The sequence below is a fragment of the Leishmania mexicana genome, chromosome 26 (assembly GCF_000234665.1).
Source record: "Leishmania mexicana MHOM/GT/2001/U1103 complete genome, chromosome 26".
NCBI lineage: Eukaryota > Euglenozoa > Kinetoplastea > Trypanosomatida > Trypanosomatidae > Leishmania > Leishmania mexicana.
Window position 1 is genome coordinate 529,042 of NC_018330.1, and position 16,509 is coordinate 545,550.

The window sequence follows — 16,509 nt, forward strand, 5'->3', positions numbered from 1 at the left end:
GCGCAGGTGCATGACCGTCTATGCACACATACATGGCACCTTTCTCTCTCCTTTCCGGTCCCCCTCTCTGACTTTTGTTTTCCCATTCGGTCTCTCTGGCTGCTCATGATCGACGGCATGTGGGCACACACGCATGCACAGTATCACCTTCAGAAAGTAGGCACACGATACACGCAGAAGCACATCAACATCCGTACACGAACACGCACCGACTCGACTCCCGCATCCGCTGCGTGTTATCTCTTGCGTCTGCCCTCGGCCTCTGTGTGTGTGTGTGTGTGTTGAGGGGGCGCATTCGCTCGCCACACGGTAGTTCTTAGCACCATAACCTTCACCCTTTCCCGCCTCACCTCCTTAATTATTTCGCTCCCCCTCTCGTTTTGTAGAGGTTTGCCTCAGTAGCTACACACAGGAGGAGGGAGGGGCATCGATACAAAACTATGGACACAGCGACCACCAATCTGAGCGCGCACGCGAAACCTTGGGCACCGAGTGGCCCGGGCCCGCAGCAGCCGCAGATGCAGCATTCTCGCAGTCACAGCAACCAGTATAGCCAGGACAGCGGTGTGAGCAGCAGGCAGGGAGTCGGCATGCAGCGTGGCATGCGCGCGAGAGGGTGTGCGAACAATGGATCCGCCAGCAGCGTGATGCTGCCTGGGCAGCACCATCACGAGTATGGGACCCTGAACGGAATGCCGCACAGCATACAACAGCAGCAGCAGCCGAAACTGAGCTCAACGGCGGCAAAGCTCTTTGTAGGCCAGCTGCCGTTTGAGTGCACTGAGGAGCGGCTGCGCAACTTATTCAGCGCATACGGAAACGTTGAGCACATTCACATCTTGCGGGACAACAGCAACCGCAGTCGTGGTGCCGCCTTCATCACCCTCTCCACCGTGCAGGAAGCCGATACGGCTATCTTCACTCTGCACAACCGCTACCGCATGCTTACAAACCGCGCCATTCAAGTCAGCTACGCCAAGAACAGCCCGAACATATCCCCCTTCGGCACCCACAGCGCGGTGGAGGTACATCAGTCGAATCCGACGAACCCGCTGCCGGACGTCGCCGGCCTCGCCACGCAGGTGGCTCGCCTGTTCTGATGTGGTGGGTAGTAAAACGAAAACACCACTCGAACGACGAGAGAGAAGAGGGAAAACGCCAAGTCGAATAACGCCGCGTTCTCTGGATTTGTGTGTCTGTGTGTGTGTGTGGGTGTGCGGGTGCTTGATCCCCGCCTTGTCGACGAGGAGGGCCAGTACGCGTGACATGGTAATCGCTCTCGCTCTCTCCCTGTCGCTCTTGTTAGCGCTCCCTTCCCTGTGCCATTATGCGGCCTCTTTGGCCGTCCACCACTTCCACAGCACAGCCACGCGCACATACGCACACGCACCACGATGCAGCGACATATAACGCACGTAAGTAAGCTGCACACTGACGTGTGTGTGTGTGTCTGTCTGTGAGACGAAGGCGTTGCGAAAGGCAAAGTGGAATGAGAGAGGGAGAGGGAGAGGGGGTAGAGAAGGGGCAGAGGGAAGTGGCTCACACCCACACACACACACACACATACACAGACGCCGCCACAACCCCCCCCCACCCCTCTCTCTCTCCGGTGAACGACTTCTTCCCTGATGGAAGCGTGTCTTGCTACAAAGGAGTAACTGGACAATGTGCGTGTCTTTGCTTCCGTTGTTGATGTCGCTTGCTTGCTTTGGTTGCGGGATGGGAAGTGTCCCCCCCCCCTTCTGTGTGTGTTCCCTGTCGGTGCCCCCATCCCCTCCCACCACCCCGTCCTTTCCCCATTTTGCTTCCCCTTGTTTGGTTGTTTGTGCACTGTTGCTCCACCCGGTCACCCATCCCCCTCCAGAACACAAAATAATAACGGAAATACCACACCGCACCTTGCCCGCACAGGAGGTCTGGAGACAGACGGAAACGCAGGGAGAACCGAAAGCCGCGGCGTGCGCGTAACAAGAGAGAAAGACTCGGAGCGTGTCGTTGCATCGTGGCATCGGTGTCGTGAGCGTGTAGGCTTGAAAACATCCTTGCTCGCCCTGTTGGCGTGCAGAGTCCAGCGCCTTCTTACTTTTCCCTTCTTTGTCTTTGAGAATGGCGCCCGCATCGGGTAGACATGCGTGTCGCGCCACAGGTCTGTCTCTCTGTTTTCCGTCTATCGATGCCGAGATGCAAGTGCACGCATGCATACGCGAAGCTCTGTACATGTCTCTCTCTCTCCGAATGCCCCCCCCACCTCCTCCCTCAGCTTCCAAGCACTCATGTTTTTCGCCCCATCCACTCCCTCTCTGTCCCCGCCACCCCACCCCACCCCTTCTTTCGGACCCCTTTCAATGCAATTCTCTACCTTTCTTCGGTGTCCTTCTCTACGCGCGAGCGACACCAAAACACCTTTCCAGCCACAATATCACTGAGCCGTCGCCAACGATCATTGCATCATTGTTACTGGCTGAAACAACTACAGTAGCAGCCGCAGCAGCAGCAACAACTGGTGCTTGTGAAGCACGGGGCGACCATCAGCAGGCAGAGGGAGGGAGGGTCCGGTGACAGACGAACAACAGCTGAAGCTGTTCCGTACGGCACCGGTGGATTCAGCCTTTTACTGCTTCTCGCTTTATTATTATCACTATTAGCAGAAGGCGCTCCTCTCCTTTCCTCTCCCCATCTACGGGGCTACGACTCGAAGAGCCATCATACCCAGCCGTTCACCCACTGCAGCACGCACACACAGACACACACACCGAGAGAGGGGGAGGGGGGCTTCAGATAGGCACACGTTCAGAAACTTTCTCTCTCTCCCGCACTTCATTATCGCTCGCACAACCTTGCGCACGCGTGTTGGTTGTGTTCCCGCTTTGTTTCCTCATCAGGGGGGAAGGGGTTTTCGCGCCCTTTGTTGTGTTTCCCTAACGTATGCGATTCCTGGCAAAGGCGGCCACCACCTCTGCCGTCACGCTCGGCGTAGGGGCGGCGGCTTTTATGTGCTATCAGCGCGCCAGAAACCCAGACGCAGCAGCGGGGACGAGTGAGGCGACGAAGGAGCTCTCGGCGAAGGAGTTCAATGGACTGCAGAACGCAACGCGGCTGAAGGAGGCTCTGGCACCGTCACACCTGCCGTGGACCTTCCATGCACAAAAGGACCGGTACACGAACCTTCGCGAGCTGACAACGCAGGCTTCGCAGGAGACTGCGGCCGCGCAGCCGCCTGGGCGGCGAGCTTACACAGCCTCCTCGTCAGATATGAAGCTCATCTTCTACCGCCTCCTCGGCTGTCCGTACTGTGCCAAGGTGGAGGCTGTACTGCAGTACCACGACGTCCCATATGAAGAGGTGCACGTTGATCCGCTGAGCGGTAAAGGACTGCCAGACCGTCGGTATCAGCTTGCTCCGCAGCTGTACTTGGCCCCTTTGGCAAAGCGCAACAGCGGCGGCGCCGAGGCAGCAGCCATAGATAGCAATGGCGTGTATTTGGTGGACTCCGCGGAGATTGTGTCTCAGCTTTCCGGGCCGCTGAAGTACGCGGCGGATATTGCCAATCCGCACATCAGCGCAACCCGGGACTGGATCACGAACCACTTCCACGGCGCCTCCTTTGCCATCACGAACAACTCCTTCCGCGATGCCTACGACACGTACACGTATGTGACACCGAGCAGCTACCAGAACTTCTTCTACCGCGTCGCTGGCAGCGCCGCACTATCGGTGCTCTCGCGCTACAAGATCCAGCCGAAGCTTATTGCAAAGATGGAGTGCGCTGACGGCCCGGACGCCGCCGCACCGACAGGGGCCCCGGCGAGCACGGACTCGAATGGACTGTGGATGCTGTCGGAGGCGTCGCGCAAGGCACTCGCGGCGACGGTGCGCTTCGGTGCAGCGGAGGAGTGGCTGCGGGCTGAGCTGCAAACGTTTCTGCAGCGCCGCCAACATGGCAAGGTGTTTCACGGTGGCAGCAGCCCCGACCTGGCAGACGTGGAGATGTACGGGGTGACGCGAGTGGTAGACCAGCACCCACGGCTCGGTACTGTGGTGCGCGAGGGCGCCTTTGGCGAGTGGCAGACCGCAATGCGGGAGAAACTGAAAGCGAATACAGGATCGGTGTACGCCTGAGGTGAAGCAGAGGTTATGTGTGTCTGCGTGCGTGGGTGTTTGCGCTACTGAGCTGTTTTCTTTGCGTAGAGGACTCGTGACGGGAGAGGCATGCCCTCGCCCCTTGTCTCGCTTTCACAACGCACACCAGGACGTTCGCACTGTCTCTGACACGCAGAGCATCCCCACTCTCCTCTGCCTCTTCCTCTTTACCTGTATGTTACGTCACACGCACACATACATTCGTCACAAAGATCTCCGTTTTGTTTTGGTTTTCGTTTGCGCATCTTGTGTGGCTGACTGTCACACATGATGGCACTGACGCAGTCACCACCACACACCACTTTCTCGACCCACCACCGTGCGCGTTCTGCACCCGCCTGTCCTCTCGCGCTCTCTTTTCTTTTGTTTTTGTTACAGTGGACACTGCCACTGCGCGTACGGTAGCCAAACCCCGCTAGCCCGGGCGTCTCTGCGCTTACATTCGTTTGCGTGCGCGCTAAGAAGGTCGAGAAAGAGGAAGGCACCCCTAACTGTTTGATACACACACACGCGCGGATGCACATTGTCCTGTTCTTGGTCGCTGTGTTGACCCGTTCATGAGCGACCACGTGTAGAGTGTGGTGTGTGCCTTTGTGCAGTGCACCTCCTCTTCCCCCCCTCCCCCTCTGGTTTCATGACGCCCTGGACCCCTCTCCTCCCTCCCTTTGGTCAGCCGCGCCCAGTGGGCTTCAGTGCTCCCAACAGACATGGAACATGGAAAGGAGGTGCGTGTAGCAGGTCTTTTGTGAGCCCTCGTGTCCCCTCCCTCCCCCACCCACCCACCCCCCTCGGACGCGTCCACTCCCTCTGCGCCCCCTCCACCACCTCCCCCCCCCCCTCCTCTTTTCCTTCCTTCTCTTTGCGTGTTTGCTTGCCTGTTTTTCCTTGGGTGATGGCGGTGGCGGTGGTGACTCTCCTCGGAAGTGCCCTTCACACCCCACCTCCTTTTAGCCCTTCTGCTCGCCTCCACCCATACACACACACACACATATATATATATACGTATACGCGTATCGTTCAGCGCATACCCACCATACGCGTACAACACACACACAGTCCTCCAATGCGTCGCTTTCTTGTGCCCCGCTCCCTCCCGAGCGTCATCCTCACCCGCCGTGCTCCAGCGGGTACGCAGGCAAGCCCTGCGACTGCCGCCAGCTCTGCTGCCGCTACCGCCGCCGCTGCTGGTGCCCCTGCGGCTGCCAAGCCGACGGTAGCCGCCTACGACTTTCCCAAGGATGTGCTGCGCAATCGTTTGTGGCAGACGCACCAGGCAGGGAGACACGTTACCGTGTACGTCGACTCGGGCCGCATTGCATGGATCGTCATGAACCGCGCCGAGTCGAGCGCCAACGCGTTGGGCGAGGAGTTTGTGAAGAACATGAATGCAGCACTGGACATTGTGGAGTCTCTCGTCGAGAAGGGTGAAGCCCAATTCGCCATCCTGGCGAGTGCCAAGTCGACGTTCTGCGTCGGTGCTGACATTGATCAGATGTACACCGTGACGGACCCAGCAGTGGCGGTGCAGGTGCCGACCGTTGGGCACCAGCTCTTCAATCGCATTGAGCAGGAGAAGTTCCCCATTGTCGCTGCTATCAACGGCCTCGCCCTCGGCGGTGGCTTTGAGATGTCGCTCGCGTGCCATCAGCGGCTAATGGCCTCCACTGCGAAGGTGGGCTTTCCGGAGTGTATGCTTGGTCTTCTGCCGGGCGGCGGTGGCACGGTGCGGACGCAGCGGTTGTGCGGGCTTACCAAGACGGTGCAGTGGATCATGACCTCGAAGCAGATCAAGCCTCAGGAAGCCAAGTCGGCTGGCGCGTGTGACGCTATCATCTCCGCCGACGACCGGTGGAATGGCGAGCACCGCTTCTACGAGGGCGTGCGCAAGTGGGCTGGGCAGTACCTGTCCGACAAGCCCGCTCGCTTATCGAAGCGGAAGAACATTTCGCTGATGGATCAGGTGCTCGAGCGCACAACCTTCGGCCGCCGCAAGATCGCGGACGAGACCATCAAGATGCTGAACAAGAAGACAAAGGGCAAATACATTGCGCAGTACAAGGCGCTGGAGTGCATCATGTATTCCGCCACGCACAGCAACCAGCAGGGCTTTGACAAGGAGTGCCGCGGCTTCGCTGAGCTGCTGTGCAGCCCAGAGGCGAAGAACCAGATGTCCCTGTACTTTCTGCAAGAAGGCATGAAGAAGAGCGCGGACAAGACGGGCGTGCCCAAGGATAAGGTGATGCCCGTGAACCGCGTTGGTGTGATTGGCGCTGGCGTCATGGGCTCCGGCATTGCGCACTACTTCGCCAAGAACAATATCCCGGTGGCAGTGAAGGACTTGAAAGAGGAGTCCGTGAAGCGGGGCATCACCAACGTCCGTGCCGAGTTTGAGCGGGCCGTGCGCCGCAAGCGCATGGTAACGGCAGAGCTGGACCGGAAGATGGCCCTCGTGACGGGCGGCACCACCAACGAAGTGCTTCGCGACGCGGACGTTATTGTCGAGGCCGCCGTGGAGGTGATGGACATCAAGAAGAAGGTGATTCAGCAGCTGGAGCAGGACGGCGTCCTCCACTCCAAGAGCCTCTTCGCCACGAACACGTCCTCGCTGAGCTTGACCGAGATGCAGACGATGGCCAAGTGTCCGCACAACATCGTCGGCATGCACTTCTTCAACCCTGTATCGAAGATGCCGCTGGTGGAGGTCATCAAGGGCAAGAGTACTTCGTCCGAGGCCGCGGCCGCCATCTTCAACCTCGCCCTCAAGACGGGCAAGATCCCAATCATCGTGAACGATGGCCCGGGATTTCTGGTGAACCGCATCCTCGGTGTATACATGGCAGAGGCCGGGCGGCTGGCGGTGGACGAGCGGTGCCACCCAGCGTGTGTGGATGAGGCTATTCTGGCCTTTGGCATGCCAATGGGGCCCTTCCGCCTCTTGGATGAGGTTGGCCTCGACGTCGCCTGTCACGTGGGGCCGGTACTGACCAACGGCCTGAAGAGCGACCGCTTCAGCGTCAGCACGGCCATCTCCCAGATGGTCAAAGACGGCTACCTTGGCCGCAAGAACAACAAGGGCTTCTACACCTACACGGCGGAAGGGAAGGACGCGGGGCTGAACGATGGGCTCCTGCAAAAGTATCTCGGCAAGGAGCTGAGCGCCTCCGTCTCAAAGACGGAGATCGTGGACCGCTGCGTCTTGCTCATGGTGAACGAAGCAACCCGCATCCTCGATGAGGGGATCGCGATGTCACCCGAGGATGTTGACACGGGGATGGTGTGGGGCACCGGCTTTCCGCCGTTCCGTGGCGGGTTGCTGCAGTACGCCGACCACCGTGGCATCGCCAACGTTGTTGCGGCGCTGGAGCAACTGCAGCGGAAGACGAAGAAAGACTACTTTGCCCCCACTGAGACACTGAAGAAGATGGCCATCGATGGCAACCGCTTCTTCTCGACTCGCCCGTACGTGCCGTACCAGGAGCGCCACGGATACCCTAAGGTGACGTACTAGACGCCGTTCAACCATCAAGGGAGGAGGGTTCACAAGCAGAGAGTGCGCTCATGGCGCGCGCTTAGGCTTTCCTTTTGAACATGGTGCCACATGCCCGTGCCTTCTCTCCCGTCCCCCCGTCCCCCGGTCCCCCTCCCCCGCCCCTCGCCCCAGGAAGAGGTCCCATTGCCGCTCACGTAGGAGAGAGCGGAACAGAAAAAAAAAGATCCCAAGCACCTTCATGTGTCTGTGCGTGCGTGTGTATGCGAACGTGCTCATGTTGGGTGTGCCGATATCCTTTCCTCGTCTCGTCTGCTTTCTCTCCCTTCCGGGGAGCTCTCGTTGACCGCCTAGACCATGAGGCTGGGGATGACGGACGATGTGTTGCTCAGGATACGCAACACGGCAAAAAAAAAATGAAATCATAACGAAAAGGGCGACGGGCGAAGAGACGCACACGCGTAGCGCTGATGAAGGGACCTGCTTTGTGTGCTTTCTTTATATATATATATATATGTGTGTGTGTGTTGGCCTCTCGGCTATGGCAGACACAAATCTCGGCTGCACGTATTCGCGAACGTAAAGCGTGCGTTGGTGCACGTCTATACACGTCTGTGGAAGAGTGGTTGAACAGGTGAATGACTCTAGCTTCCGCGTGTACACGGAGAGGTTCTGTGTGGCGAAACAGCCACTGCAGCGTGTTGGCGGTGGCCCCTCGGTGTGCAATCACCACAACGCCTGTTCATCAGGGAAGAGAGAGAGGCGGAAGAGGAGAAGGGGGGATTCAAGAACTCTTCCTGAATCGCCTGTCTTTGTGCTGCCTTACCCCCCCCGCGTGTTCACGGCTTTCTCTCCCTCTCTCTCGCTCTGTGCGAACGCGAACGCACTATGTGTGCACTCGCACTCGCACGCACACACACAAAAGTCATAGCCGGCTTCTGAAAATAAAAAATTATCCCTCCCCCTCTTTTGCTTCATGTGCTGCTCTTTCTTTGCGACTCCCTCCCCCACCCCTTCTCCATCTCCCGCCTTCCGTGTTGTTGTTTTTACTGTTATCCTCGCACATGTATTTCGCTCGTGTTGGTGACTCTCTCTCTCTCGACCCCCCCCCTCCCCTCACTCTGCCTCCCTCCATCACGCGTACGTACGTGTCTGCGTCTGCGTGCCTTTGCAACGGCAAGCGCTGCCGTGACGTCCTGAGTCGACGCGCCCTGGCGCTCTCCATATCGCCGACCCTCCTCTCCTCCCCTCCACTCTGTTTCTTCGTTATTCTTCGTCCCCTATGCATCTTCCTTGATGCCGCCATTATGTGTTGATGGCTTTGTTGGAGGGAATGGGCGTGTCACTTCTTCTGTTTGCTTGCTTGCTCTCACGCTCCGATGTGGAAGACAGGTTGGGTGGTTGGCAGAGGGGTGCACGCATGTTGCGCATGGCAGCATCACACTGTGGACGTGGGTGTCGCACATGGCTGCTTTGTTTGTTGCTGTTTAGTTGGCTCTCTCCTTTGTTGCTTGCGTGGCGTCGACGGCTTCGTTGTTGTTTTCTTTGGCTGCTTGCTCTCTGTGACCCCCCTCTCCCCTCTCCACCCTTTTTTGCGTGTGTGTGTGTGTGTGTGCGTGTGTGTGTACGTGATGATGGTGTGGGTATCGCTGTCTTTGGCGACGCTGCTCTTCAGCATGAGACCAGCATGGCTGTGGCAAGAGCTATTTTCCTGTCTGGCTCCCTTTGTTGTTGTTGTTCTCCCCCTCCTCCCCCCTCCTCCCTCCCCCCTCTCACTTCTCTGCAAACGCATCTTTCAGGGGCCACCCGTTGAACCGCCACCACAAGCATACGTTACACTACAGCACACACACACACATCAGCCATGTATATGTGTGCGCGTGCGTGAACGAGGGAAGAGGGAGCAACAGACCTCCGAGCCAAGGAAGGGTAGGCGGGGGGAGGTGACACGCGGAAAACGAAAAGAGAAACACACTTCATTCGAGGGTGCAATCCTCCCTTGAGCCGTCCAGAAGCATGCCCTCTCCCACACGTAGCCTCTGCGGCTCTCTGGCAATTGGATCCCCTCCTCCCCAGCCGGTGCTGCCCGTCACTGGCACTTCGTCATACCTCCTCCTCCTCCTTCTTTTCTGCCGCATTCACGGAACACAAAAACTTCGTGTCCCCACGGCTCTTCTTGCTCGCCTCCTCCCTGGTATTCTTCCTCGCCATCCCGCCCCTCTCTTCCGCCGCGCTTGCACGGCTCCCTCAGCTCGTGCTCATGTGCGTTCACCCGTGAGCTCCTTGCGAGAGGAGAGAGACAGCGCGAGCAACAAGACGTCGTCACACACACAAACACACACATCGTTACCCAACCCCACCTCGGATTTTCCTTCTCATTTTTCTGTCTGCGTTCCTGTTTGCCTCGCCGTCTCCCGTGGGCGCGGGTACGTGCGTGCACACATCTGCTCATGGTGTCCTCTGTATGGCGCGAAGTCACTAGCCTCCTGGCTGTGGTCTCCTCGCCCGTCCTTCACTCTCCTCTACATCGAAGTTCTTTTTAGGACCGCACACCGTTCACCATGCCCACGAAGCGCGCGAAAAATAAAGCGGTAGGCGTGGCGGCTGGTGAATCTGCTGCGAGGAACCGAAGCCGCAGCACCACTGCCGCTGTCAAGGCACCTGATCCCGAGCACAATATCGTTGAGGAGGCGCAGCTCTCCTCCTCGTACTCCCCTCCCCGCTCCAGCTCCGATTCAAACTCCGTCGCTTCGATTCCGCCGCCACCTGCACCCATCGACGTCGATGCAGAAGCGTGTGAGACACCTTCGGAAATAACGTCGCGACGAGCCATGCGTCAAACAACGCTGGCGGGAGAGGTACTCTGCACAGAACCAAAGCCCTCGCGCGTCTCGGCGAAGCCATCACGCGCTCGAGGCGTCGCGGATGGACAGAAGGGCGGCTCAGTTGGTGGCGAGCTGAAGCCCGTTGCCGGCTCAGCACGGGCGTCTCGGAAGAGAGCTACTCCGTCGATGCGGTTAGAGGGCCCCGCTGCGGCACCGCTTCTGGAAGAAGCGCTGCTGGTATACATGCGCTCTGCGTTGGCTCGCAACTTTATGCTGATGACGGGACGCACCATTGAGCTTGCTGCACAACCGCATGCACACTGCATCATGGGTGACTTAGATACCCTTTCCGGGACAGCGGTGGTTGGAGAGACCGCGGAACCGGCTGACGACGACGTCACCAGCGCTAAACCACAAATGCTGGACGCAAGAGACCCCAGCAATGTAGCTATGCGGGCAGTCTTGCCATGTGTTCAATACTTCATCGTTAGCGAGTGTGCTCGCGTTGCCCGCGTGGTGCGCGAGGAGGGCGGCAACGGGTACGGCGACGACCCGGCGACCCGAGCAACGGAGCTGCTCGGCTTTCTTCTCTCCATGCTCGACAAGTATGACGCATTCTCCGACCTCCTTGTCTTGGCATGCCCGTCCTGCCGCGTCGCAGGTGTGAGCTGCTCAGCCTTCTCATGTTTGACGCAGTATTTGGTGTTGTCGCAGCGAGCGAGTGTGGAAGAGATACACCTGATGGACCAGAAAAGCCTGATCGAGCGTCTGGGGTTGCTGGACGGGTGTCGCGCCACCACTGGGCAGCCGTTGGATGTGATGGAGTGCTGTCCGTTTGGTGAGACACACGTCTCCCTCCACCTCTTGGTCCGGACGAGCTCGGGAGAGAGACACAACTGGCGTCTCAGCAGACTTTGGTGGCAGCACGTACCTTTTCAGCTTCTATCCTTCCCCGCCATCGCCAAGGCGGCAAAGGCGTTCGATGCGTCCATGGGCCAATACACGGCGGATCGGACACGCGATTTGATGCGGTACCAGCACATGGCGGCCAACTCAGGCGGAAAGTGGGCACCGCCGACAAATAAACAGGCAAAGTCACCGAAGTTCACTGCAGCTCAGCGGGCGCTTATCAAGCCCAAGGCCGGTTGTCTGACGTGGGCAGAGGAGCTGCTCCGCGCGATCCTGCCAGAGACCGCCACGCACCCGTGGCACCGCAATACTGAAGACCTTCAGTCACGCATCCGACGCTGCTACGCTTACACGTGCGCAGATGTTAATCACGGCGGATATTTCTCCATGACACTGGAACCAACGCTTTCCCTGTTGTTCTCTACGCTCAGTACGGGCTCGTTCACGAGCACGGCCAGCTTTGTGCAGGCAAGGCTGCTTTTTGCCCACATGAAGGTGTGTCAGCACGTGGCCGAGGCACTGCTACGTGGCGGCGGCTGCTCGTGCCACAGTCATCACGATCCCGCTGCTGCCGGAGTACTGTTTGTGGAGGCACACGGTCCGTTCATGGCGGCGCTGCGTCACTGCCGTGACGAGTCGTACCTCCTCTCGGACAACGATACAGTGACTCTGGGAAGAACGGCCAGCGCCGCGGTAGACGTAGATGCTGTCGAAGAGACGACGACAGCGCCTGGGGCGGTCGCTGCGGGTGGCTCTCAAGAAGCCGCAACCTTCTACGCCGCGGGCTCTTTTTCCAGGTTTCAGACAACGCTGGAGCTTACGGGGTCGATGAATGCGGCGCAGATAGTGAACTACGTGACGCAAGTGACCGCAGAGTCCACAGAGACGCTGCCAGATGCGCAGATGCCGCGGCAGTACATTCAAGCGGAGCTGAAGCGGCATCAGCTGGAGAATGTGCAGCGGATGTGGAATAAGGAGTGCGAAGGCTATCGCGAGCACGTGTCCGTCCCGCTTTACCACGTAGACACTGGAGCGATGCCGGCAGCACGCCAGGTCGGAGTCATGCACTACTGTGCAGCGACGAATGAGACCATCGTTGTGCGTGGCGGTGGCGGCCCTGTGGTGGCAAGACGGGAGGCGGAGGCAGAGGCGTGGAAGACGTGGAATGCGGCGGGTGGGCGCATCCGCGGTGGCTTGCTATGCGACGACGTCGGGTTGGGCAAGACGCTGTCGATACTCACGCTGTGCGCTTACGACAGGGCAGTCCGCGAGGCCGGCAACAGTGAGGGAGAAGAGGCTGAAGCCTTGGTGGATGAGATAGCGCTGGGGGCGCGAAAGATTTGGCAGGTGGCAGCGAAGACAGAAACAATGCGCAACTGCATGCTGTGGTCTACCCGAGAGGTGCTCCACTGGGCATTTGGCAACTTCCGCGCTGGGATCGTACCCCACCCGACTGCGCCGACGCGGCTACCACACACAACGCTGGTTGTGGTGCCGCTGTCGATCGCGACACAGTGGATCGAGGAGATTCACAAGTTCTACCCAACCGCGTCCTACATTCTCTTCTACGGCGCCAAGCGGGCGCAGTACACGGCGGACGACATGCGTCGCGCCGACTTTGTCATCACAACGTACGAGACGCTGTCGACGCACCTGCGCCAGGAGGCGTGCGGGCTGCAGTTCTGGCTGGGGCGTGCGGCCGATGAGGCGGATGATGCCGTGTGTTCGAAGGCCGCATCGCATGGCTGGTCAGACTTGATGCCGTCGGAGCTATTTGCGGCCGTGCAGCGGTACGCCGGCGACGTGGTGTGGCCGGCAGCAGGAGGCATGAGGGAAGCTGGAGGCACCGGCAGAAGACTGGAGGTGACGCATATTTGCGACTGCACTGTGGTGCCACTACCGCAAGGTGGTCAGAGGACTTGGGGCAGCCACAGGGGCAGTGGCCGTGACCACGCTCAACTAGGTAGCGGAGAAAAGCTACAGGTGCCCTTGCCCGCGAGCGACACCACCACCTCCTCGAATACGTGGACGCTCGAGCTCGGCGATGTCGATGGTGTGTCAGTGTTCCGCTGCCCCACCCTCTCCATCTCCGTGACCTTTGACAATGCAGTGTTGGATGCGACTGCGAGGTCCGTCGGCCGCCACACGCGTCTGCCAGACACCGGCGCCGTCAGTGATGCGTTTCTCGACCATACGTGGGAGCTGCTGAGGGCCTATAGCGCGACAACAACTTCCCTACCCGTGTGGCAAGACGCTGTCACGCAGTGCCGACTCTTCGATGATCAAGGCTCGCCGAGCGACACGTCAGTCTTTCTGGCGCTCCTGTACCACGCTGCCGAGGAGTACGCGCTACCCGACCCCACACGCCGCGAGCTGGTGCGCCGCGTGCTGCTTCCGCCGCTGGGGAGGGTGCTGGCGGGGTATTGGGTCGATATGGAAGCGCACTACGCCGACGTGGCTGTGGCCGAGACGACGGGGCGTTCCGCTCTGCGCATCACCGACCTGCTCTTCCGCCGCGTTGTGCTGGACGAGTCGCAGAAGTGCGGCGCCACGAGTCTCTTCCACCTGCTGAGTGGCGAGCGCCGCTGGGCCGTGACGGGCACCCCGCTCAACAACAACAAGACAGAGTCGCTAGGGTTTGCATTGCGCTTTCTCGGGATGCACAGCGCGGCGCGGCTGCTTAGTCGCCCTCCATTCCGCCACGCATCCTTGATCCATGCCTATCTGAACACGCACAACGTGTCAGCGTCTGTCACGGCTGGTCATTCTCTAGCCGACTCAGTGAATCGGGGTCTGCGCTCCCTGTGGGTGCGTCGTCACTTCAATACCCTCCCGGTATCGGTGGTAAACGACGTCGTATTTTGCTTGTGCGCCCAGTGCATGCAGCGCGACGTCTACAGTGCCTCGGAGGCGAGTTTAACGAACATTCCCTCCGAATACCGGCTATGGACGCCTCCGCGCAATCTCCGAATCGGTTTGCCGTGCCTGCCGAACACTTTTTTTGAAGTGCTTACGCTCACCATGGTGCGACATGAGCGCAATGAGCAGGTGAGCCGCGACCTTCAGCTGACCCCTGCACGCTATCAAGTTCATGCTGCGGCCCTCACCGCGGACGAGATGCGCCTGTATGACCGTGTCGCTCTCGTCATCATGAATGTTGCGGCGCGCCTGCATCGCCAGGGTATCCTGTCATCACGGATGGGATACGTCATGCAGTGGGTGCAGGATTTGTGTCGGCTGTGCCTGCACCCGTCACGAGTGGGCAACGACAAGCTGCTACGCGGAGACATCGAGGCGCACATATTGCGAGGGGCCCGGCTCATGAACGACAATGGCGTCTGCAGCACCGGCATTACCGAGTTGCTGGCGGCCTCCTTCGTCGCGGCAACACCGCAGGAGGCGTTGGAGTGGGTCAAGTCGATGGCAGCAGCGCGCAAGCCTGGTCTCCTCAGTGACTCAAGTGTACCAGAGGAAACGGCAACGACGCTGGCCGAGCTGGCGCAGGTGCCACCGCTGCTGCCGCAGTGCGGTGTTTGCATGGACAACATGGCAGCGCCAACTCTTTTGAAGTGCCTCCACATGTTCTGCAAGGAGTGCGTGCTTGGCGTCATTGACGCGAGCCGAGAGGTAGCAGGCAACGTGAGCGCCAAGTGCCCATACTGCCGCGATCGCAAGTCGATGCTGGAGGAGAAACGCGTCGTGACGGTTGACACAGCGGTACCAGTGGAAGCAGCGACAGAGACGAAGCACGATGACGACTGCTGCAGAGTGGCAACTGCGCACTCAGGCGATGAGGAAGTGGATGCGGTGCTGGCATGCATCGGCGACGGCAGCCGCGTGCGCGCTTTTTTGGAAGTGGTGGAGGAGATCTGGCGTACGCAGCCGGATGACGGCGTGCTGGTGTTCTCCAAATATCCCACTTTTCTGAAACTGGCGCACGATGCGGTGGCAGGGCAGGGCTACGCCCCGCACATGGTGTGCGGCGCCTCATCGCTGGCGCAGCGGCAGCGTGCGATGCGTGCGATGCAGCCGCCTAGTGGTGACTCGGTACTGTCGCAGCGCCGAATTCTGTTTGTCACGTCGCGCAGCGCAAACGCCGGCCTCAACTTGACCTTCGCTAATCACGTCATTTTCCTTGAGCCAAACCTCAACCCCGCCATTGAGCAGCAGGCCGTCGGGCGCGTCCACCGCTTTGGCCAGCTTAAGCAGGTCATCGTGCACCACTTCTTCGCACCCCACACCATCGAGGAAGTCATCTACCGGCGGTCTGTCCGGCTGCGCGAGCAAGCGGCGCAGGAGCCACAGAGCCCAGCTTCAACAACAATACTTGGCTCTCACACAAGGGATGCCGATGCGCTGCAGAGGCGCACGCAGTTTGGCCGCATCGCCCCAGCCGAGGCGTTGCTGCTGCTCGAGTATCCTGTGCCGCCGCAGACTGCGTCGTGAGCGGAGTGCGCATTCGTGTGTACTTTGATTCTGCATTGTCTCTTAGCTCTACATGCATCTCCTTGGAACTCAGCTGAGCTCCGCCTTGCCGAACCCATCGCCTCGGGTTATTCGTTACTCGCTTCATGTCCACTAGTGTGCACCCCAAAGTACCGTTTCTCTGGTGCGGCCTTTGTTTTTCGGTGATATTCTCCCAGTAGTGCAGTGCACACCATTCTTTCTCTCTCTTCGGACATCTCTCGCCTTTCCGCTCTTGCTTCCTCCCCTGACGCGTACCACGTCCATCCGCACGCATGCACACGTGTGCGCACAATGTACATATATGTGTGCATTTTCGGTTTCCGAAGTCATCAGTCTCAATAGTTTTGCTGGTCCACAAAACAATGGGTTCGCGCACCTCACGCACGCACTCCAGTGACAGCATCGATTCAGTTGGTGCGCCTTCGAGCGCCGCGCCCCTTCTCTGCTGCTCAACGGCGTCCGACGTGGCAGCCAAGCGCCGTGAGCAGGGTGAACTTACGGACCTACGGAGTTTCACGCAGCGCAGTCGACGTCAAGCAGACGAAGAGAATCCATTGCCATCTCTGCACGCTACCAAGCGTGCGCAACAAAGCCTTGACAAGCACTGCAGTAATACACGCAAGCGCCAGCTAACCCGATGCGAAGCTGTGAGGGAATGCCCGTGTGACCGTGCCGTAGCGC

General features: G+C 59.3%; 4 protein-coding genes across 4 annotated transcripts; all 4 read left to right on the forward strand.

Annotated features, from left to right (window-relative positions):
* Window positions 1–440: 440 nt before the first annotated feature.
* On the forward strand, window positions 441–1,100 carry LMXM_26_1530 (conserved hypothetical protein; the record flags this gene model as incomplete). Its single annotated transcript, XM_003876405.1, has 1 exon — window positions 441–1,100. The coding sequence occupies one exon, from the start codon at window positions 441–443 to the stop codon at window positions 1,098–1,100; it is 660 nt and encodes a 219-aa protein (XP_003876454.1).
* A 1,825-nt stretch (window positions 1,101–2,925) lies between these two features.
* LMXM_26_1540 (conserved hypothetical protein) lies at window positions 2,926–4,119 on the forward strand (the record flags this gene model as incomplete). The annotated part of the gene is made up of 1 exon (XM_003876406.1): window positions 2,926–4,119. The coding sequence occupies one exon, from the start codon at window positions 2,926–2,928 to the stop codon at window positions 4,117–4,119; it is 1,194 nt and encodes a 397-aa protein (XP_003876455.1).
* Window positions 4,120–5,467: 1,348 nt separating this feature from the next.
* Window positions 5,468–7,648, forward strand: LMXM_26_1550 (trifunctional enzyme alpha subunit, mitochondrial precursor-like protein; the record flags this gene model as incomplete). Its single annotated transcript, XM_003876407.1, has 1 exon — window positions 5,468–7,648. One exon carries the CDS (start codon window positions 5,468–5,470, stop codon window positions 7,646–7,648), a length of 2,181 nt encoding a protein of 726 aa, XP_003876456.1.
* A 2,540-nt stretch (window positions 7,649–10,188) lies between these two features.
* On the forward strand, window positions 10,189–15,807 carry LMXM_26_1560 (conserved hypothetical protein; the record flags this gene model as incomplete). Its single annotated transcript, XM_003876408.1, has 1 exon — window positions 10,189–15,807. One exon carries the CDS (start codon window positions 10,189–10,191, stop codon window positions 15,805–15,807), a length of 5,619 nt encoding a protein of 1,872 aa, XP_003876457.1.
* Between the last annotated feature and the right edge of the window lie 702 nt (window positions 15,808–16,509).